This window comes from Tenrec ecaudatus, chromosome 1 (genome assembly GCF_050624435.1).
Source record: "Tenrec ecaudatus isolate mTenEca1 chromosome 1, mTenEca1.hap1, whole genome shotgun sequence".
NCBI lineage: Eukaryota > Metazoa > Chordata > Mammalia > Afrosoricida > Tenrecidae > Tenrec > Tenrec ecaudatus.
Window position 1 is genome coordinate 130186476 of NC_134530.1, and position 25723 is coordinate 130212198.

General features: G+C 38.1%; 1 protein-coding gene across 1 annotated transcript in view; it reads right to left on the reverse strand.

Moving 5' to 3' along the window:
- Nucleotides 1–25723, reverse strand: part of DPYD (dihydropyrimidine dehydrogenase) — a 1117227-nt gene that overhangs the window by 220840 nt on the left and 870664 nt on the right. The window contains exon 19 of the mRNA XM_075558725.1: nucleotides 7803–7945. Within this exon, the coding sequence (XP_075414840.1) occupies nucleotides 7803–7945 (143 nt within the window). The remainder of the gene's footprint in view (nucleotides 1–7802; nucleotides 7946–25723) is intronic.

Genomic DNA, 25723 nt, shown 5'->3' on the forward strand with positions numbered 1-25723 from the left:
TTCTTCCTAGAAGACTGATTCTGGTGGTCCATTCTACAGTCAGTATTCCTTTAAGCACCATAATTCAAGTGGATTAATTATTTTGTTTTTCCATTTTCATTGCTCAGCTTTCCTAATCCTATGGCTTCGGTTAGGCTCATCTTAGTCAGTACAAGTGACATCTTTATTTTTCCCTCTGTATTTCAGTGTATCAGCATAATCATCAGCCTGATCATACATTTTGTCTGATCACGTTTTGTGAATAATATACTTTATCAGTAAACATCTTACTTTTTGTAAAAGTAATTGACAGTTAGATTTGATAATTCCACTTTCCTCCCCTCTTCCAGGGAATATGATCATATCCGAGAAGGGGATTGTATCAACAATTAAAAGCTAATGAATAAAGGCCATCAAAAAATAGGAGTGTGATGGAAGGTTTTCAAAATTTGAGGGATAGGATAAAAAAAGGTTGAATTGTCTAAGGGGAATTTGGTTAGAATTTCAACAAAGATGAATTAAAAGAGATGCTGACTAGCACCCAGAGCCCAGCAGAAGTTAAATGCTGTGAATTTGGAGTAAATCCAATTGGCTGAGCACTTGATTTTCTGGAATAATTTCCAGCTGACCCGAGTGTAGAAAATGAAAGGTTACATTAACTCATCATTAGGGAATGGAGCAGGGTGAAATTCAGGGACAATGAAATAAAGATGCAAAGATTATATATTCTCTGCCTCATTCAAATATCAATTCAAAATAATAATGTCAAGTGGTTTTCCACTCAGATCTGTCCTGAATAAACTTCAATACTCATTTTGGTTTATATTTCAGTTTAATTTGACGAAGAACAGTTTTTGGCTGAATAAAAATCTAATTCTATAGAATGGTACAATGTCCAAACCAAGTCTATTACCATCGAGTCAATTCTGACTCATAGCTCCACTATATAGATATCCCAAGGCCATAAGTCTTTAGGCACACGTATGAGTGGTAAATTAGCTATAAGTTTTCTAAAAATATGGAACTATACATTTAAAACCAAATTAGTTTGAGAACCAATATTCTGTAGAGATGTAGTCTGTATGTAACAGGTTCTCAAACTTATTTGCCCTACAGTCCCCTTTCAGGAAAAAAAAATTACTCCGAACTCCCTTGGTAATTAAGAATGTTTGGACTTATTCTATAATCCAGGATAAAGTATAAGTATTGCTTTTGCAGCCCCTTGGACCATTCCAGTGCTGCCCACTCGAGGGATCTAGTGAAGGCAGTTCTTTGACAACCACGTTTCATAAACTAATATGAGAACCACGCTAGACCTCCTCTTGGCAATCTGGTGAAAATTTTGCAATGCAAGTACATTCACTTAACATATTTACTCAATAAATTTGAGAGTGTGTCAACTACACACCAAAAATACATGGCCATGCAATGGTCCTGGCAAGAAGAGATAAATTGAACCTAACAGATTTCCTTTATGGGAAACCAGAGCCAAGAAACAGTGAGATAGTGTGGCATTTCCTGTAGAAGCTAGAGGGAGTCCAAAGGTTATGATAGTTGTGTGTTAGAAGGTAGATCACAGGAAGTGAGGGAAAACTAAGAACAAGCCATGTAGAGGGAGAGACAGACCTACAGATTCTCTCGGAAGGGAACTCATATGCTCTATGGAAGAGAGTAGCAAAACGATACCGCCATAAGTTGCCTCAGTGCCAAGTCCAATTGCTATTCATGTCCAGAGCACAATAGGTTTCATTGAAGATAATCTGAGCGATTCTCTGCTTTTTGACTCAAGAGGAGACTAGGCAGAAGCTGAAATATGAGTGCTTGTTTCAAGATACACTCTTATGAATTCAACATAGGTTTCCAAATGATGGTTTACCCACTGAGATAACACCAACACTCAGAACATATCATGGTAATTTATCTTTGTATGTTTTCATATTTTGTCTATTTTGAATCCTGTTTATGTGGGATACACCTGATAGCTTCTAGTATATGAAGAATACAGATGTCCCTTTTATTAATATTCCTATTTCACAGGCTGTGCACAGTCTAAATGCGAAAATTCAGTAGAGTGTTAGATGTGTGGTTGTGAAATTCTAGGTATGTGTTTTGGCTCAACCATTAGTCAAGTAAATTTGGCCCTGCCTACCCCTTTCACTGTCCAAGGCTAAGTGGAGTATCTATAATGGAAATATAAAGCTATTTATTTCCAGGTAGATTTTCATGATTAAAGGAAATTCTTGTATGTAGCAGCAATTAGTACTGGCACACAGTAGACAGTTAATGATCTTTCCCTTCATATGTAATTTGCCCCAATTCACATGTCTGGCATACCGTGTCTGTCAGTTTCTCATCCTGTGGTGACTTGTGTGCTGTTGTGATTATGGAAGCGATGCTGCTGGTATTTCAAAAGCCAGCAGAGTCACTCAAGATTTCAGCAGAATTTACAGATTACAAAGAGACTACAGAGAACACACAATCTGTCCACTTTTGAGGAATTCGCCACAGACAAATTTTTGAATAGCATTGAAACATTGTCAGATACGGAAAACCTCCTGAAGAGCATCAGAGCATTGTCAGAGACAGCGCCAGAAATGAGTCCCGCAGGACAGAAGTAACTGAAAACATGACTGAGGAAGAGCTGTTTTCCCAAGAGAGTCAACCATACTGACACAATTGGAAGGAAGCCTTTGGAGCTTTCCACTTGCTGATGGTGCATGACACTAAATGAGAAGAAACAGCTACAAATATCAATTAATTACTGGAACTCAGAATCTACAAAATATGAATAAGTAAAATTGAAGGCTGTCAAAATAAAATGGAATGCATAAATATTGATATTTTAGGCACTAGTGAGCTGAAATAAACTGGTATTGGTCATCTTGAGTCAGAAAATCATATGATTTACTATGCCGGGAGTGACAGATTCAAGAGGAATGGTTTTGTATTCATCGTCAAAATGATCTTTCAAGATCAATCATGAAGTACAATGATACCTGTCATAGGATAATATCTATCTGCATACAAGGAAATACAGGTACTATTTATTCAAATTTATTCACCAACCACTAAATCCAGTGATGCAGAAATTGAAGCATTCTACCAATGTCTTCAGCATGAAATTAATCAAATATGCAATCAAGATGTATTGATAATTATTGGTTATTGAAATGTAAAATTTGGAAACAAAGGAACAGTAATTGGATATGGTGTTCTTTGTAATAGAAACAAATCTGGATATCTCATAATGGAATTTTGAAAGATCAGTGATTTATTTATAGCAAATACCCCTTTTCAACAACCCAAACATTGACTATACATGTGGATTCTCCAGATGGGATACACAGAAATCAAATAGACTACATTTGTGAGAACTCAAAATGGAGAAGCCTCGACATCAGCAGCCAATCCCAGACCACGAGCAGACTATGCTCATGCGTAAGTTCAAGTTGAAACTGAAGTAAATGAAAACAAGGCCAGTAGAAACAAAAGGAGACCTTGTGTCAAACTCACAGGAATTTCAAGAATATCTCGATATAGGTTTGATGCATTGATCAACAATGACAAAAAATTTCACGAGCTGTGGGATGACAGAAAGAACATCATTCATGAAGAAAGTAAAAGATGAGTAAAAAGGGATAAAAGTAGATCTCAGAAGAGACTCTGAAACTTGCTCTGAATCATAGGGGAGTGAAGGCAAATGGAAGAATTGATGAAGTTAAAGGGCTGAATAGAACATTTCAAAAGGAAACTCAAGAAGACAAAGTAAAACATAATGACATATGCAAAGACCTAGAGTTAAAAACCCCAAAAAGGAATAACACACTCAGCATATCAGAAACTAAAGAAAAATATTAAAGCACGAATTTCATGAGTGAAAGATTATATAGGAAAAATACTAAAAGCATTAGTCAAAAACAAGGCTTCTGGAATGAATGGAATGTAACTGAAATGCTGCAATAAGCTGAGGAAGCACTGGTACTGCTCGCTCGTCTATGCCAAGAAATTTGGAAGACAACTACTTGGCCAACTGACTGAGAAGATCCTGATTTGTACCCACTCAAAAGAAATGTAACAACAGAGCGCTCAAATTATAGACCATCACCTGTAGAACCACAAATTATAGAACTCAAATCATAGAACAATAGCACAACATTGATATCACATGCAAGTAAAATTTTGCTGAAGATCACCCAACAATGGTTGCAGTAGTACATTGACAGGGGAACTTCCAAAGTCTCAGGCTGTTTTCAGAAGTGAATGCAGAAAAGGGGATATTGTTGCTGATACCATATTGATCTTTACTAAAAGCAGAAAGTACCAGTATGTTTACTTGTGTTTTCCTGACTGCACAAAGGCATTCGATTTTGTGTATTGTAAGAAACTATGGTTATCTTTGAAAAGAATGGGAATTCCAAATTACTTCATCGTGGTAATGTTTAACCTGCACATTGTTCAAGAGGCAGCTGAGTGAACAAAGCAAGGGGATACTCCATGGTTTGACTCCATGTGTATCCTCTCACCATACTTATTTAATCTGAATGCTGAGCAAATCATCAGACTCTGATGACATGCATAATAGAACTGTATTCATATTTGTATCCGATTTATTTTATTTCTGCTGTTTAGAGTCAGTAATTTTCACAGATCTGTCTCCCAGGTACTTATTCTTACCTGTTTCTGCAGTCCTCTCCATTCAACTATTGTGCCTTTAAAGTTAAAATATATATATTTGCTATTTAAATTTTAGCCCCAATACTTCCACTTGGTTATTCTATATTTATATCTTCTATTTTGTTATTACACTTGCTTCAAGTGTGTTCATAATTGCTTGTTGAAGCAATTTTATAATGATTGCTTTGCAATACTTGTCAGATATGCTTATATTTCTATCATCTTGGTGTTGACATCTACTGATTGCCTTTTATCATTCCCTTTGTGATCTTCCTGGATCTGCTGAGTGATGTTTGATAGAAACTGGACATCTTCAGAATTATGTTAATAGGTGATCTTATTTAAGCCTATTTTTCACAACTTTCTGGCAGGGAAACAGGAGAACACGGCCTTGTTATTGCCAGTTATTGGCAGAAATTCAGGTTATCAACTCAACCTCCTTGGACAGTTGAGTTTGGAGGGATCTGCGTTAGTGCTAAGTGAGGGTGGGAACTCTAGTTTCCTGAGATAGGTAAAGTTCATTGTGCCAACCTAGCCGATAAACACATGTGGGGTTAATTGAAGGGCGGAGGGATAAATGACTCAGTGAGCCTTGTCTTTCTAGTTCTCAGGTCTCTTGCTTTGTGATGGTCAGGTCAGGGTGCAGCTGCCTTAGCCAGTTCTCTGCTTCAGCTGGCAAGGCTTAATTCCTGCAAGACATCCCTGAGGAGAAGCCACATGGACCTACCCCAATGCAGCCCTGGGTGCTGGAGCAGCCATGGGGAGACCCCTGCCAGTGCTGAGATGCTTACATGTTCACTGATTCGGCTTTCCTCCTGCAGTTGGCATCTCGCGTGGGTTTTGTGAGACAGAGGAGAACTTTGTGAATTGGTGTGGGACATATGGACTAATGTTGGACTTGAGAGTTTGGACAGCACTGGGTTGGGATGTTTTCTTGATGTGCTCTTACCCTTTACATATGAGCACCTGTGGATATGTTTCCGTAGTCTACCCAGACAGACACAGTTCCCATTGACATTCCTAGATACAGAAGATATAGACTGCTACCTCACTGCTCTCCAGCTAGCCTGCATTGACAACCTCAGGTAGGGAAACTCATTGAGGCTGGGTGGTGGTGAGAGTCTTCACGCTTCACCAGATCCCCGTTGACCATTACAGTGGGGCGACAGGAGGATGCCTCCTAACGCAGAGTCCGGGCTTCCCACGTGCTCTCCACTGATGCTGGATGGGCTGGTAGTCATGGATGCCCAGCAGGAATAAAAATGCTTGCTCTTTACTCAACCTTTCATGCTACGACTTCACAGAAAGATTAAACTATGTTGTTTAAACCTAAAAATCATGGAAGCCTAGGGCTTGCATTCTGACTTTGCTCTTATGGGTAGGTTTGGGACAATGGTGTGTGTTTGTTGCCTGTTACGTTGTTTTGCTTTTGTGTTGGTTGACTAGAGAAGAATGAGGAAGCATTTAACGTTTTTCTGCCTCATTTCTGGTCCTCCTATTGTAGAAAAATCAGGCTTTTTGCTTGGAAACCATGATGTTTGTGTTGCTGGTTTATTTGGTCCTAAAGTGGGGCTATAGAAAGCAAAAGGAAAAAAAAGAAAGCAACAGGAAAGTCACTAACATAATATTATTTCTCATGCATGCACTGCAGTCAAACCAATGCCAACTCACAGGGGCCTACAGCCCCAAGGAGAAGTGCCACTGTGGTCTTGGAGCTCGTCACTGTTTCGAGGAGTCGAAAGCCCTGTCACTCTCCCACAGACGGGTTCCAACTACACACCTCATGGTTAGCAGTCCAACACATCAACAACGCTCCCTAACGTCCTAGGCATTGTCGTGCTTAGCTGGCCTGATTTCTCTTCATCTTTCAGCTTCCTTATATTTCTTTTATACATAAGAGGTTTTCCTTGAACTTAGCGAGAAGCAAAAGTACATCTGCGCTATAGTCTTGCAGGCAAAAGAAAAGCTCCATCAGAATTTTGATACCTATTATCTTATAAGAGGATAACTCTGATTGAAAACACAAGGTAGCTAAACACTACCTTCTTGCAAGAAAATGTAAGCGGTGTTGAAGTTGCTGCTTTGCAAGAACCATTAAGGGAGTGGTGTGACAGTCAGAGGGAAAAGTCCTATTAAAAGGGTGTCAACAGCCAAGCTATCATATAACAATACAATTCCTAGATCAAGTGCAGCCGTCAAAGATGTAGATACGTGGTCCCTGAGAGAAAAGCTTATACTGAAATGTGTGAAACGATGAAGCATAGAAATACTTTACCACCAGGGGAAAAATGTGTGAAGGCTCGTGCTGGGTCCATGCTGAAAATTATGGCAAGAAACAAACATCTATTTTATCTAAAATTGGGTAACTCATAGGGATGCTATTAATAAACTAATTTGTGGCAAGACATACTACTAAGCATGAAGTTCATTACATCTTAGTCTCTTCTTATGAAGACAATGGAAGGCTGTCCCTCCTCTTTGTCCCACACGAAGCTGAATACCTAGTTTAGCTTTATATTGTGAAAGGTCTGAAGCCAGTGCCTTCCTTGGTGATAATTTCCAAGAAGCTGAGTCAGATTTGGTAAACACGCCTCTGCTCGTTGACATAGATATGGTGTATAAGCCTTACCCTTGTCTTGACTTTATTTTTTAGACTACCTTTGTACCCAATTCCAAGTCTTTCTCTTTTTCACCCAGGAGCACAGTTTGCATTTTCATAGCCCAGCTCATTTATTTTAGAAACAGATGGGTAGGTGAATTCATTAAAAAGGAGAGAGAGAGAGTTTCCTGGTTAGGAAAGGAAATGACTCCCAGGTTTGTTCTCTACTTACTCAGGGTGATATTGTTGCTGGCTGCCTTTAAGCCCATGCAAAGCAGAACTGTTCCACAGAGTTTTTAAAGCGTGGTTTCTGCAAGCACATTACGTCTGTCTACAGAGGCAACCCAGGTGAATGTGAATGACCAAACTCTTGACTTGTAGTCAAATACTTAACAATCTGTGCCTCTTGGGGACACTTAACAATTGCTATCTTTTTAATCCACACTGCCTCTTTCTTGACAGGCACCATAAGAATGCATTTGCCATCATATAAATTATAGTTTCTTCTTAGACATATTTTTTTTAAGGCAGACAAACACACACGTCCTACCTGGAGAACTGAGGCACCACTGTGTAGGAACTGGAGACCACTTTCAGCTGAGTCAATCCCACCAGTGGCTAAAATGGGGAATCCAGGCAAAGCACGGGCCACGGAGGTCACAGCTCTCAGAACAATGGGTCTGACGGCTGTCCCTATAGACATAAGAATGACTGACTGTTAGCATACTGCTCACTTGAGTACATGGCCTTAAACTTAGTTCATGTGGTAGTTGCATCATACTAGACAAAACACAAATTTCTATAATATATATTTAAAATGTATAGATATTAACATACAAATGTTCTTGTGTTCCAGAGTTTGTTAATTTGTACATGAATGAGTGCTTATTTTAAGAATTTGGATGTTATTGTTGCATGAAGACATATGATGTAGTGGGTGTAGCAACTCTGACCTTTCATAAAGTACATATATGTGACATTTTGAGTATACAGTAATATGTAAGAAATTGTATAGAACATTCAAACATTTGATTTTTAAAGGAAGAACAAGGCACATCAGATCTTGAAAAAGGAAAACAATCACATGCAGGGCATAAATAGACATCCAGGTCCGTTTTGTTTCCACATACTATAAAGCAACTGGTGTGATTATAAGAATTATAAAAAAAAACTAGATACTGTTGAACAGATTCCATACTCCTTTTTATAATTTATTGAAATGTAATGAATTTACTCTAGTTTCTCATACATTGTTGTTAGGTGCCGTTGTTTCCATTCCAAACTATAGCAACCTTATGCAAAACTGAACAAAACACTGGTCCTGCACGGTCCTCACAATTTTTCATGGTTGCAGCCACAATGTCAAGTCATCACCTTTAAGGTCTTTCTTTGTTTCACTGCCTCTCTACCAAACATGATGTGCTTCCATACATTAGGAAATGCTCACCACGATCGTTACTAGCATTCAATAATCATGGAATATGTGCAGATTTTTATACTTTTATTTGGAAGATGTTAGTGATACATAATTCTTAATAATAATGAAAGTTTCAGCTATTTCAAGGAAATTTTGAAGTCAATTTTTGAATAATTCTACTGTACTAAAATTTTTTGCCCATTCCTGTAGCCTTGTTTTTGGCTAAGATCTTCAGCGCTTCTTGGACTTTTTCTTTCATTATGGGCTCTTGATCGTCTGCTACCATGTGAGGTGGTTGCATGCGGACGCTTTTTGATGTAGTTGACTCTGTGTATTCATTCCATCTTCTTTTGACGCTTCCTACATCATTCAATATTTGACCCAAATAATCTTTCAATCTTTCAACTTGAGGATCTAATTATTTTTTCAGTTATTTCTATTTAAGAAATACTGAGTGTGTTCTTTGGTTTTTTTCTCTCTGGGTATTGGCAATATGATTATAATACTTTATTCTGTCTTCTCCGGTTGTCCTTTCAAATTTTCGGGTTAGCTCTTTTATTTAATCATTTCTTCCATTTATTTAGATACTCCATGTTCAAGTGCAAGATTCTTAGTCTCTTCTGACATCCACATTGGCCTTTTCCTTCTTTACTGTCTTCAAAATGAACTTTTGTGTTTTAATATATTTTCTTGATGTCACCTCACAGCTAATCAGGTCTTCTGTCATTTTTGTTCACTGCAACAAATCTTTTCTGGAGATACTCTCTAAATTTAGTTGGCACACACTCAAGGATGTATTTTGGCTTATGTGGGCATGTTTTAATTTTCTTTGACACAAAATTGAATATGAGAAATAATAGTTTGTTCCACAGTAGACCTCTGACCTTGGTTTGGTTGATGATATTAAGGTTTTCCATTGCTTCTTTGCAATGATGCAGTCAATTTGAGTTTTGTGTGTTCCATTTAGAGAATTCCATGTGGATGAGGGAGTACTCCCTAAAAAGAAAGAAACAAACAAAACAAAACAAAAAATGCTCTGCTGGGCTGAACATTGGTAATACATATATTTCCCAGTAGATGAGTATCAACCAATTCCCTCTGAGGTAGTTTACCCAGTAGTGTCACCTGGGAAGGTTTTCTCTGTTCACAGTGAACATTTTCATAAAAGCAGTTTCACTCGAACCTTTTTTTTTTTGTGATGGTCAATTAAAGAGAACGATGTGTGTCTGAAAAATTTTGTTTCCTGCTCAGGAAAAATGCTTCAGAAACTTGTGATGTTGAACGCAGCTTACAAGGACAGCGCTGCGGGAAAAACTCAAGTCTGTGAGTGGTTTGCTTGTTTCAAAAAAGGTGAAATGTCAATTGGTGACAAACCTCATTCTGGACTTCTGTCAACTTCCTGAGTGGCCAAAAATGTCAACTTGTACCAGGTCAGACTATTACTCAAGCTTTCTTTTTAGAGGTTCTGAAAAGATAGTGTAACAGTGTGTGGCAAAAAAGGCCTGATTTGTGGCAGACTGGTTTTGCCACCATGACAAAGCACCTGCTCATGCAGCCATCTCAGTACACCAGTTTTTGACAAAACACAGCATGCCTCTTTTGCCCACATAACTTACTCACATGACCGTGTTCTGTGTGATGTCTTTTTGTTTATCCCAATGAAGAGGGAAGGTAAAGGACAGTGATTTGATAACATAGAAGAGGTGAAGAAAAATGAATGAGGTGCTATCCTAATAGATGAGGTTGAAAAAATGTTTCCAAGAATGGAATCACAGGTTTAAAAAAATGTATTGAATGTAATGGAGAGTGCTTTGAAGGTGATAAGGTTGTTTTGTTAAAAAATTAAATGTATAACTTTGGGTGAAAAATCCGGGGTTTTGGGTACCACCATTTGTGTTGTTGATTTTAAAATGTCTGTGATGAAATGATTGGTCTTGGAAAATTCTCTCATGCAAGCTCTGGCTTCATCTCCATTTTCCAACTGTTGTCCTTTCCTATGAGGCCCCTTGGAGGCACAGTGGTTACACAGTGAAATGTTAGTGCAAGTTTCAAGCCACCTTTCAAAACCACCAGCTGCTCCGAGGGAGAGGAATGGGGGCTTTTCCTCCTTCAACGGGTTACAGGCTCAGACACTCACAGGAGCAGATCTACCTGCTACGAGCTGGCATTAACTAAGGGCAGTGAGTTTTGTCATTTTTAATTCCTTATTTTTTATTTCAACATTCTCATTTCAGATAGCAGTAATTATGAATGCATCTTGACTGCGTAGCTGATTAGTTTCAGAGTGAAGAAGTTGGAAGAATCCTTAAATTCCTTCCTCAAAGATTTAGTGGTTGGTGCGGGTATTTGTACATGCGCTATGTTGACTGGTTTTACTTGTGGACACGTAGATTGATCCTAGTGCAGACACTGTTTTCCTTTGATGTAGTTCATGAAGTGTTCTTTTGATGGTGAATGTCATCCAATTCTTCTTGAATTTTTCATTGCTAGTGCAGAAAAGCATATGATGTTTTTTGTCATGGCTATGCTAATGAAGATAAAAGAATTCAGACTTCACTTTGGATTATAACTCAATGTAAAGAAACCCCCAATCCTTACAACTAGATCACTAATCACATCATGACAAATGTAGAAAAGTGCAGGAAGATAGTGCCCTTGTAGAATTACCTGCTCCATGCTCCCGCCGTGAGACCAGATAATCAAGAGGTAGGAGGCCAACCTTGGGAAACCGAGTGCTAGGACTAAAATCCTAGTATCCTAGGGTTCATGTTTCAGACCTCCCATTCTGATTTTTGACCATGCCATGATTCGAGAGCTTTCTGAGGTGCTTTAACTTCACTCTGCCTGCCTAGATTTCCCCACCACACACCAAGACCAGAGAGACAGTGTGGCCACTCTTCCCACACTTCACCTTAGATCTGTGACCCACCAGCATGGTGATTTTATCCCAGACAGACTGTTGCCCAAGAGCTCACCCCAGTGCCTCCCTTCCTGCATGCTCATTTGTGGGCTTTGCCCCTACTCTGCCAGGACCAGAGGTAACACGTTGGTCACCCTACCCCTCCTTCACCATGGTTCTGTGTGTGGCCTACCAGCCTGGCGTAATAAAGTAAGTAGACACAAATTTACAAAAATTAGAGAGCAGCGGCATCTGCCTATGAGAATCCTCCAGGTCATTCTCCTCCAACATTTGGCAGGTAGAAAGCAGATCCCAGTCCAGCGGGGAGAGAAGCTACCTGGGGCTGAGGGGAGGCAGATCTGCAGGGACATAGTTCTAAGGGATTAGGCCAGGTGGATGAAAATAGATATAGATTATGCCCTCCATCCAGACCAGAAGAACCTAGGTGGAGACTCCATTGATCTCCAGTGGGGTTAACACAGCCTACCAAGTGGTGCAGGGGTGGGACACCAGGGCAGCTGAGAGTGGGCATAGGGGAGAAGGTAGACCAGTGACCCCAGCTCCACTAGGCAAATCTGATCCCCCTACCCTGGGAGAAAGTGTGGTGCAGAGCCTGGTACAAGCAGACCCTAAAATCCCTTGAGAAACCTTTAACAACCCTGGAACTTTCCTTTGTTTGTGTCTTAAACACACCTGGTTCCTTAATGATGTTTTAACATACCAAAGCAGGGGAACACCACCGGTTTACAAGCAGCAGCTTCTGGTCCAGGCAGGTTTTTACTAGGTTAGGCTGGAGGACAGAGTCTGAGGCACCCAGTGTTAGCTCACAGCCCACATATATAGCTAGGCGGTAAACCAAGCCTTTCACATACACCACTGGCCTGCTGAATAGACCATTGCTGTATTCTGTCCTCCTAGGGTATCCAGGTAGATGACAGGAATAGAGCCCGCCCTCAGCCACTACCTGGTCATCCCTACCATCTGAAAAGAGCATACCCCATGTCCTCTGACCTGATTCACAAGAGGTACATGCTCTCACGATAATTAACTCAAAACAAAAATAAATAAAAATCACAAGAATATAGCTCTCACAGCCATGCCAGACACTACCATCATCCCCCTATCCTGAATCTTGAACCTACTCTGCCACCCTAAAGATTGCAAGGTAGGAAAGCAATATACCTGTAAACACGGTCCCCGGCTGAGCAATAGACCTCTGCTCTAAGCAATCCTCCGGCCCCCTCCCCAACCCAAGGGACAAGGTGTGGGGGTCAGCGGTTCTTTGCACTGACATTGTTGTTGCTCTGCGTTCTGAAACTTCTGTTCCTCCCCCTTCTTTACAAAGTTGTGCATTATTCTTAAAAGTTACCCTCGATTGGGACTTACCCATTTGTGAGTTATATGTAAGAACAGGGGGAAATATATATAGATATAGATATTACTTTACCCTTTGCCTTCCAAATCAACTTGTTTATTATCTAGTTCCTTAATGTACCCTCTAACCAGAAGTAGCAGCCACAACAGAGACTAAGCTCCTGGGCAAAGCTCAGAGCTCAAGCAAACATACATAAAGAACTCTCCTGTATCTTACACTAGTTTCCTTTTTCTCATTAGTATTCTTAAAACTTTAGTCCCTTGTCCTCTCCTGTAAATTTTCTTGTAATCTAAAGAACTGAAGTCAGCACACTATCAACCTATCCTTCAGTTCCACCTTTCTGATTGTTCAACCTGTGCTGTATTTCTCACCCCGATAAAACCAAAGGTTGACACTAATCCTACATTTAAAATAAAAAATATTTTGTCTATATAAATATTAGTACTCATCCTTCATCGCTGCAAACAGGCACTTTTTGGACTTATGATCCCTTCCTTTAACCTGTCAAATAACACCACCTCATCAATCCCATTTTTCATGTTACCTACACCTTTCACTGCCCCCTACAACACTTCCTTCCCCACTTTCTAAATTCTCTCTTAATAACTTATCCAACACTTCCCCTAGATATTTAATATGAACAGTCAATCTAACTCTACTGCACCAACTGAGTTAACCACTCCCACAGAACATCACCTACTTAACACCCCTAACAGCAACTCCAAGATGTCAGGGAAACAACAGAAGATATGGGTGCACACACACAAAACAAGAGAACAGAAACAAATAATTGAATACCAGCCAGATCTAACTGTAATGCCTGAAACCGAACAGTCTATGGATTCACCAGAAAAAGAATCTAAAAGAATGATGGTGGCACATGTGCAACAGCTTAAAGAAGAGTTGAGAGAAAAAGTGAAAAATAGAAAAGCTAGCAACCTTACTACAGAGTGTAGAAGAAAATCTCCAAATAGAAACACACAAATCAAACTGTACAATAGCAGAATTAAACTACAATGTAAAGCAAGAGAGAAAACGAAATTTGTGACCTAGAAGACAAATTATAGATTCAAATTAAAAGAGGAACAGACAACCAAAAATGCTAAAGAGACGGATAAAAATGTGAGGACATTGTGGGACACAATTAAGAGGAACAACTTGCGTCTTTTAGGGGTTCCAGACAAGGAAGAAGCAAAGAAACCCACACTGAGCTCCTGCAAGAGAACCTTGCTCAATATCCCAAAGAGCAAAAGACAGTTATTCAAGGAGACAAGAGAACTACAACCAGGAAAGAACACCAAAGGAAACCTCCCTGGCATAGTGTAGCCAAGATCCCTAACATCAACAAGGAAAAATTCTAACACCATTTAGAGATAAAAAAACACAATTATATACCAAGAGTCAGCAATTAGAATAACTACAGATTTCTTAGCAGAAACCACTCAGACCAGAAGACAATGAAGTGATGTACACAGAGTACTAGCAGGAAAAAATTGTCAACTTAGGATCCTGTATCCAGCAAAATTATCAAGCAAATATGCCAGAAAATGAAAGTATTCCAAGACAAGGAGAAACTAAATGAATTTATAAAAACAAGACAACCACTACAAAAAAATACTCAATGAAGTACTATGGCCAAAAAATCAACAGCAACCACACACACACACACCTGAAACCAACATACAAGACAATTCCACACAAAAACCAACACACAAACCAACACCCAAATCAAGGAAATAACATAGTAAAAACAACACATATTCAAACACACAATATAGACATATATAAATCAAATTAGTAGTAACATATACATATCGATAATTTCACTGAAATTAATGGATTGAGTGTACTAGTAAAGAGACAGAAAGTAGCAGAAGGGATAAGAAAACAAAATCTGTGTCAATATGCTGCCTACAAGGAAGATACTCACAAACAAAGACATGAACAGTTTAAAAGTCAGAGGCTGGGCAAAAGCATACCAAGCCAACAGCAACCCAAAGAAAGCAGGGGAGCCATATTAATCTCTGAGAAGATAGATCTCAAGGCAAACAACATAATAAGAGATAATGGTCACTACATACTGATAAAGGGAACAGTAGTGCAGGAGCACATAACTATAAAAAATATATGCACTGTATGAAAAACACTCAAAATATGTCAATAAAATTCTCACAGAATTGAAAAAGGATATAGACACATAGACAATAATAAGAGACTTTAATATACCACTCTCAAGAAAAGACAAAACAAGAAAAAAAATCTTAACAAAGAACAACAAAGCCCAATAACACAATCAGTAAGAACAACTTCCTAGGCATATACAGAGTGTTTCATCCAACAGAACAATGTTCATTCTTTCCCAGTATACATGGAACATTCTCAGAATAGGCCACATAATATGCCACAAATATGCCTCAACAAATTAAAGAAAATTGAGATCCTGCATTCAATCTTCTCAGACCACAAAGCCATAAAATTATAAATAAACAACAAATGAACAGAAACACAAAGACAAACTCATGAAGGTTGAGCAACATAATACTTGAAAATGACTGGGTAATACAGCAAATAAAGGAGGAAATTTAAATATTCCTTGAGACAAATGAGAATGATCATGCAATATATAAAAACCTTTGGAACACAGCAAAAGCAACAATCACAGGTCAAGTTATAGCTATCAACACACACAATGAAAAAACGAGACAACTAAAATCAAAACCCTAACAAGACCTCCAAGAACTGGAACAAGAACAACAACATAATCCCTCCAATAAAGGAAGGAAAGTGATCATAAGTATCAAAGCAGAAATAAACTATATGAAAAAAGAAAAAATATCAGCAAGACAAGCTAGTTCTTTAAAAAGATTAACAAGATAGACATTCCACTGACAAACTTAACAAATGAAATAAAGAAAAGATACATATACCCATAATAAGAAATGAAAACGGTAACATTATAACATATCTAAGTGTGATAAAAAAGAATAACAATACATGACTGAAAAATTGTACTAAAATTTTTTTGATGATCTGTAAGAAATGGACAGATACCTAAAACACATCACCCATTCTAATCCAAACAGATATTGAAAAACTCAACAGACCCATAACAAAGAAGAAAGACAGCAGGTCATTAAGAAATTACCAACCAAAAAGAGTCCAGGACCAGAGAGTTTCTTAGGGAAATTTTACCAAATATTTCAAAGAATATCTGACAGCAATACTATATAAACTCTTCAAGAACATAGAAAAAGATAACAAGCTTCCAAACTCATTCTATAAAGCCAGCATAGCAATGATTCCCAAACCAGGCACAGACCCCACAAAGATTGAAAGCTATGGACCAATATCCCTCAGGAATATAGATGCTAAAATCCTCAACAAAATCCTGGTAAATAGACTACAGTAGTATATATATATACACACACACACACACATATATATCACCAGGACCAAATGGGATTCTTTCCAGGTATGCATGGATGGTTCGATATTTGGAAAACAATAAAGGTAATCCACCACAAAAACAAGATAATAAATAGAAAGCACCGGATCATGTCAATAGATGTAGAAAAGGAATTTGACAATATTCAACACCCATTTTTGATCAAAATACTCAACAAAATGAGAATAGAAGTAAACTTCCTCAACATAGTAAAAGCCATATATGAGAAACCAACAGCCAACAGCATGCTCAGTGGGGAAAAGCTAGAAACATTCCCACTGAAAAGAGGGACGAGGCAATGATGTCCCCTATCACCACTCTTACTCAACATTGTGCTAGAAGCTTTAGCTAGAGCCATTGGACAATAAATAAAAATCAAGGGGATACAAATAGGTACAAAAGTGAAATTCTCCCTATTTTCAGATATGATCCTTTTAGACAGAAACCCAAAAGCCTCTGTAAAATGTCTGCTGGACACAATCAGGTAATTCAGCAAGTAACAGGATACAAAATTAATAACCAGAAATCAATCAAAATTCCTGTATGCCAGTGAACTATGAAAAAGTCATTAAGAAATAAATAGCATTTTCAATGACCACACAAAAGATTAAATACTTAGGAATAAATTTGACCAAGGAAACAAATGAATTATACAGAGAAACCTACAGAATATTACTACAAGAAACTTAAAAGGACCTACATAAATGGAAGAATATCCCATGCTCATGGATAGGCAGACTTAATATCATGAAAGTGACAATCTATAAATGCAATGCGATTCCAATTCTAAATAAATTCTTCAAAAAATAGGAAAACAAATGATCAATTTCATATGTGCAGGTAAAAGATCCACAATAAGCAAAGAGCTTCTTAAAAAGAACAAAGCAGGAGGCCCAGTACTGACTGACCTAAAACCTACTGCACAGACACAGTAGTCAAAACAACCTGGTACTGGTACAACGAGAGATAAATGGGATAAGAACAAAAAACCCAAACATAAATGCATCAGTCTACAGCATCTAATCTTTGGCAAAGGACCTAGAAATATCCAATGGGAGAAAGAGAGCCTCTTCAAAAATGGTGCTTGATAAACTGGATTTTGATATGGAGAAGAATGAAACAAGACCCTTTCCTTTCTCCATGCCCCCAAATGAAATCAAGATGCATTAAAAACCTCAGTATAAACCCCAAAGCTCTTAGGATCATCCATGAGAAGGCTGGAACAAAGTAAGGGCCCTATAATTAAGGCTCTATAATAGGCCACCGAGTATAATGGAGGAGGCTCATTCAGCAGAAGACAAGGTAGATGATGGGGACACGTTGAAATTACACTACTCATGCACATCAAAAGGTTTCATCGGGAGAGTGAAATGAGATCCCACAGATTGGGAAAAAAATTTTTACCCATGATACATCAGACAAAGGGCTAATTACCAAAATGCATAGGATTCTACAACAACTCAAAAAGAAAATAACAAGAGGCCCAATTAAGAAATGACATGAACAGATAATTCACCAAAATTGATGTACAAATGACTAACAAACATGAAAAATATACTCACTCTCACTAGCCATCAGGATACCACTTTATACCCACAATACTAGCCCACTTAGAACAAAACAGAAAATAACAAATGCTGGAGAGGATGTGGAAAGATTGGAACTTATATACACTGTTGGTGGACTTGTAAATACATACAGCCACTGTGGGAAACTATATGGTGATACTTAAAGCAAAGGGGAATTGAAATCCCATATGATCCAGCAATACCACTACTAGGTGTATATCCTGAGGAAATAAGAGACACAATACAAGTGGTGTGTTCCTACCGGCACATGTTAGGAACATGTTCCTAACAACAATTCACAACAGCAAGAAACTAGAAGCAAACCAAATGCTCAACAGTGGAAGAATGGATAAAGAAACTATGGTACATACACACGGTGGAATATTATGCATCCCTAAAAAGCAGCTATGAAAGCATGAAAGACTACATGACATGGAAGGACCTGGAAACCGCTATGCTGAGTGAAGTAAGTCAATCACCAAAGAAAAAGTATTGTAGGAGTCCACTACTATAAGAAGCAAGGCCAACTTAACAAATCTTAGGAACCAATTTCTGAACAAAAGTGGGGAAGTCTACCCACTGGTCATGAATTATACATCATCTCCCTTTTGTGCACTTCACAAGAGTCAATGTGAAGGAGGAAACCCAACACTGTCTGGGGTCTCTCCTTCAAAAGGGGGCAGTGAAGACCATCCACTTGAGGCTATACAATACTGAAACAAGGCTGGGGCAAATCAATAACACTCCCCTGCGCATGCGCTCACGCACACACACACACACACACACACACACACACACACACACAGGAATGGAAGGAGCTTTCTAGAAATTCAAGCTAAGATCAGGAGAAGGGACCGCCTACATTGTCGAGGAGACACCGAAAGTTCTGTTGGTGAGTATGGTGGGTGATTGGAGAGAACTAACCACATAGTGGGAAGGGCTTCTAAACAATGAGTGTAGGGAACCTAGGGGGACAATGAACCAGATTTTAGGCATCTGGGTGGACACTATGAATCAATTTTTACCCAACCTTTGGTGAACCAAACCATGGACTAAGAATAATGAAGATCATGGAAGCAGATCTGGCAGGCAGCAGGGCACAACACAGGGGCTACTTCAGAAGGACTTAATATGGAGGACACACTGAATGAACTCAACCATACAACGAAGCTGCCTGAACCATTGTACTGAGGGCTGGGGTGCTTGGATGGAAGAGGACACAGAGAGTGGTGGCCCCAGCATTGTGGATGTGGCAGTCATTGGGCCTTGGGGGAAACTCCGGCTTGGTGGGTGTCCAATGGGAAGGGGTCCAAGACAACCAAACATGTTGTACCTCAATGTCCACCCTGCAGTGACACGACAGGATTGGATCCATTGAGCAGGTATCTCTGTTTGGAAGAAATGACCCAGAAAGGCCCCCACTGGCATCAATCCTCATCCGTAGGGTCAATAGAGCCCAACTGAATGAGAGATTGAACTGTGTAGAACAAAAACTCGTGGGTTGCGGCTCCAGGTGGAACTGTACTTGCATAAACTCCTCACACCAACATTATCTGAAGTGCTGGGTCATTGGGAAAATTGATGCTGATAGACAATAATGTTGTACTTTATGTGGATTTTTGCTTTCCTACTTTGTAACTTTCTCCTCCTCTCCCCTTTATTGTTATTCTTTTTGGGAGTGTGTCTTCTTTTTATTTGGTTACTGGTCGCTTTGTGGCTAATATTGGTTCAGTAGATATTTTAGGGTTGTGATTCTGTCGTTTTATGACTGCCAACGAAATCTTGAGACAGGCAAACTCCATCAACAAGCAGATGGAGCCTGGGCTCCTACTACTGTACTCTAGCCCAATTCAAGAGCAGTTAGTTCTGATAGCATGGCCCTGCTCAAAGTTCATGAGACCATCCCTGAAGATAAGGGGCTACATCCAAGTGTAGTGAAGAAAGTGGCTGGAGTTAGGATATCAATTGGAATAGTGTAGTCAAACAAGCAGTCGTCTAGGTGAGGAGTCAACTAAGCCCACACGGAAGAAGCACACCAGTTTGTGCAATCCAAAAATGACAATTATAAAATTCAAACATGGAGAAGGCAGAAGTATCAGAGCTAAAATTTTGGACACTCATTTGTAGGCTATAGAGGACAGCAGGATCCCAAAACCACCTGCCGAGTATGTAGTCAGAGTGAGTTTCTGGCAGGTCCTCTCTAGTCAAGGCAAGAGTCTCCAACAGCCTTACTATCAGGCAGAGATATTAGCATCTTGGATATGCTGAATTGAACTCAATATTTGGACAGATGACCTTTTCTATAGCTCTGACCTGAATTGGTTCTGGGTGAAAATATCTCTTACTTGTTCCATGACAGAATTTTCTTCTCTAGCTTTTTTAATGTTGATGGGGTCTTTTGTTTTCTTACGAATTAGCTATATTTTGGTCTTTATATTGTTATTTTACCCTTACTACAGTATTTTGTTTTTTTTTATTATTTCTGTTAGACCTCCCCATTTGTGCAGCACAGGAGGATTGGATGGATAGTGAAGTGATAATAACTGATACAAGGGTTGAGAGGGGTGCAGGGGTAGTAATGAGTGATAGGGAGGGAAGGGCATTTCAGGAATGAAAAATGAAGACAGGAAGGGAGAAGGAGCATTTGAACTGACTGTGATTACACAATGCATTTTAAAGATAATTTAACCATGGGAGGGGGTTAAATTGATATGGTAATGATTGCACAATTATCCTTGATAAGACTGAATGATTGAACTATTAAACTGTATGATACATAAATTATGTGCCCATAAAATTCTTATTTGAATAAATAAATGTAGAAAAGGTTAGGTTGTTGAGGAGTCCATCTTGTTTGGATCCCCAACCAATGCTCATGGAAAGAGCAATCAAGAGATCAAAAGATACACTGCATTGGTTAAATCTGGTGTATAATACTCTAAAGTTTTTGGAAAGCAAGATTACTTTGAGGACTGAGTTGCACTTGATATGGTCAATTGTTTCATGCATGTGAAAGTTCGACATTGAATAAGGAAATCTAAAGAAAGAATGATGCCTTTCAGTTACTCTGATTGCGAAGAATCCTGAAAGTATCACGGACTTCCTAAAGACAAACAAGTCTGTTTTGAGAGAAGTACAACTAGAGTGCTCTGTGGAAATGCAAATAGAAAGACTTAATCTTGCTTACTTTGGATGTGTGACCAAGTGCGACTAGATTCTGGAAAAGGACCCCAAGTTTGCTAAAGTAAAGGGACAATGGAAAAGATGAGGCTCTTATGATGGATTGACACACCAGTTGCCCTGATAGACTCAAACATTAAGAGGATAGTGCAGGACTGGACAGCATAATTTCACTATGAATGAGAATCAACTCAATGGTTGGTTCCTAATAACAATGACATGTAGCAATAATAACTGTACTAAAGCTATTTGGGACTCTTAAAATTTTAATGCCACCTTGAGTAAATGTGTATTAACAAAATTTAGGAAAATTATTTGACATTGCTAGTGCACACTGATAAGCCAGTGGTCCTTTAAAGATATTTTGTGGACTAAACGTTGTTCCATATGTGCAAGAATTTGACACTGACTCAACCCAGATTTCACACACACCAAACCATGACTGGTGACGTCACCCTTGCATGTTGAGTACTTAATCATAGCCTCCGCTGTCATAAACACCTTCAGTAGCATTATCTGCACTAATTTATTGGTGGGCTAACATGAAAAAACACAAAGCTGTCTTGAATTTCTGTGGATCTTTCTTTATCCTGATCATATCTATATTGAATTCATATGTAATCTCTTAAAATTATATATAACTAATACATTACATTCATATCTAGAAAAGCAATTGAAATAACAGTGCTTTTTAATCAAGAATATTTAAGGCAGACAGTACTAAATTCCATAGCTGCCACTTACATAGCAGGGCATTAAGTTAGGACCAATGAGTAGCCAACTTTAAAGATTCTATTTATCACAAGATTACCAGTAACCTTTTAGTCTTTATATTCTAACCACAAAGAAGGTTAACGTAGACAACACACACTGACACCTCTATAAACACACATCTTCAGCTATACAAACCCAAGCAAGAATAAAAGTTACAGGAAAGCATTTTTTAATGAAATAAGCATTTAGTTAGACAAAAGGAAATCTCTGCATAGTAAAACTAACATGCTCCATTCATACTAAGCTAATGACTTCTTTACATGTGTGTTCCTTTGAAGTAATAAAGAAATATTGGGATTCTTTTTTCCCCCTTATTTAGTTGACCCAAGAGAGTAAAGGAAATTTAAATTAAGTAGATTAATAATTTATTTCTAACTGCACTGTTAGAAGACTATCATTAACACTAAGGGGTAAAATTTCAAAGTGGTACACAGGGATTTGGCCGCATATTCCAATTGATATTAATGGACATCAAATGGCAAAATCCCAGAACACAGCTTTGAAAATTTAACTGGTTACATTTAAAGGGCAACATTATTACACAGGTGTTAAAAAGCATGCGCAAATCCTCAATGGTATTTGAAGATGTTAAATTAGGTCAATAAGACATTTTCTTTTTCATGTTTTTCAGCCTTTTCTAAAACTTTTTGATCTACTAAATGAACATAAAAACCTTTTAAACTAATAAAGCTATCTTTAAAAAATTAAGTGTAATAATGCATTTGAAGGAAATACGAATCAAGGATCAAGAATTGGATCCTTTTGCTGCTGGATAATATAAGTTCAGTTTTTAATTTCCATTCTAAACAATATTTTACTTTGTAAAAATAATTCCATTAATGAGTACAAAATGTAGTGGACCTGTTTTGGGCATTCTGTGGGGTGAAGGGGTAAGAAGAGAATAGATTCTGAAAATAACTTTTATTCACCATGAAATGATTTCTTATAAAAGAGATATTTTAAATTTTTAAATGAAATAATAGGTTCAAAATAAGAATACTACTTTTATTGTGAAGAAAATAGATTAATTAATACCATAAAGAATTGTATAAATAAAATATATGGAGATCTCTCTAGAATTCCGGTTGGCAAATAAAGAATATTAAAATGTTCCCACTGTTACAGTAATAACAGATTTTAGAATATAGACTGGTGCTATGGACTGAATTGTTTGCCCCCAATCTATGTGATCTACAGCCTAAATCACTATATATGTAAATGTAATTCCATTTGGCAATGGGGTTTTCTCTGTTATATTAATTAGGCCAAATCAATGTAAGGTGTGTTTTGGGCAAATCACTTTTGCAATATAAGACAGGTAGCTTGGAGACTAAAGTAAATGCAAACAATGAAATTAAGGAACCAAATATCAAAGACTGAAAGAGACAGATCTTCCCCAGAGCTGATTTCCCAAGGCTCATTGCCTTGAATTTAGACTTCTAGTCTCCTAATGTAATAACGAAAAACCACTGTCAGCATACATTAAGTGGAAAGACTTGAGCAAAAAATTATTCAGGCTTTGCATTTCAATATTGGAGGATTCTATGTGAGAAATATTAAACAATGCAGGAAGTATCAAAGAAGATGAGAGGAATACAGAGTCACTGTGTATTCTAATACTAGCCTTTAATATGCATTTGCCTGCTCCAAGTGAGAAGAATTGGAAGCACTTGAGGATGAAGTTTCAATACTTAAGCCTTCAGTATGCTTTAAAACTCAATGTACTGAAAACGAATCCTCAAAACTGGACCAAGAGAGAACATCATGATAAGGGGAGAATGTACTTATGTCAATCATTTCATTTTGCTTGGGTTCACATTAAATTCTCATGGAAACAGCATCCAAGAAATCAAACAACATATGCATTTGGCAAATCTGCTGCACATAATTTCTTCTTCTTCTTTTTGTTTTTGCACATGGCTTCTTTAAAGGTACAGCAGGTCTGTCACTTTGAGGACTAAGGAATGCTTGGCCTACACCATGGTGGTTTTAATGGCCTCATAATTACGTGAAAGTTACTGTGTACAGCGAATAAGAAGGACTGAAGAAGAATTGATGAATTTCACTGTGATGGAGAATATCGAAAGAAATGTGGATTCCCAGGACAAACAAATCTGTCTTGGAGGAAGGACAGCTAGAAGGAGCCTTAGAAGCAAATATGGTTCTATTTCACATATTTTGCACATGCTATCGGGAGAGACCAGTCCCTGGACAAGGAAATCATCCTTGGTACAGTAGGGCATCAGGGAAAAAGAGGAAGACCTTCAGCTAGAAGAATCGACACAGTGGCTGCAATAATGGTCTCAAGTGCAATAACAGCAATTATGAAGATGGCCAAGGTCGCATTTTGTTCTTTTGTACATGGGGTCAATGTGAGTCAGAACTAACACAAACAATAGTAGAACATCTCCTACGTTGTGAATCAATACATGTATGTTCATTAAAGTCATCCACTAGTGGTATGCCTGTTACTACAGCTTCAAGAGACTTAGACAAGTTGGGAGGAATGAATTCATTTGAAAGATTCAAAGAATGTAAATGTGGGCTTTGTTTATAATGAAACAATGTTCAAATCCACAAATGGAATGCCATAAGCTTAAACGACCTAACAGGCTACATGCAATTTAATTTAAGCCACCGGTTAGGAATGGCCAGATGAACCTGATGAGCAACTCAGTGATGTCAAGTGATTGGATTCAACTGTGTGAAATCTTCCAATTAAAATCAAGCCATTCTGAAAAATAAGAACCACAAAGAAGAAGTGGGATAAAGCATGATAAACTGAAGAGAATGCAATGGATGCGTTAAATCAGAATGTTTATAAATTGTTGAGTTTAAAACCATCCTGTGCTCTGTACACCTTCACTTATTTCACAATACAGGGTTTAAAACAAATAGAAATATAAAACTCAAGAAAAATAACTTTAAAAAAAAGGAAAAAAAGTCAAGCCATTCCAAGTTGCTAATATTTGAAACAAGCTGTAAATTTAACAGGGAAACAAAAAAGAAGGCAGAACTGTGAGTTCTAACATTGTTGCCAAGAATTATGATTTATACAAATGTAACCCTGCTGGAAAAGGTAGTGGACTAGAATGACTGTAAATTTTGTTCTTTAATAACCCGAGGCTTTCATATAAATTTAAAATTCAAATAACAGCATGATAAATTCATAGACTTATTGTAAAGTAAATTACACTTTTGGATTGGTTTTTATGAAAATTTTTCTTAAGAAAATGATACCACCACTTGTCAAAGAGTATTTGAAATTCCAACAGCAGTACCACTAAAATACTATCTCGTATTGACTTGTGTTCATAATGCTTATGAATTAGTTTTCATTTTGTTTTTATTTACCATCCATAAATCCCAAAACTATTTATTAAGAAACTATGTCTCCCCTTCACCCCTTATGCTTTTTTTCCCCCCAGAATCTGAAAAGCTGAAAATGATTCCACTTAGTTTATCATACACGATGGACTTGCAAAACACCAGATAAGGCTGTTTGGAGATAAATAATATTAATTTAATTATTCAGTTTCTAGTAGGGAAATTGACTTTGGTTTGGACATGATACGTTTCATAAATTCAACTACTAATATAAATTCTTCCCAGGCATATATAAGGTTTTCAACAGCTTCTTCCTTCGAAATGGGGAGCCAAGGCCTTTTTTTGTTTGTTATCGCTTCTTAGTCTGGAAACTCCACTGAAACTTGATGACTTTGGGTCCCTCGCTGGCACTTGAAATACCAGCGACATGGCTTATAGCATCACAGTAACACAGAAGAATCCACCGCAGCACAACAAACTGACAGA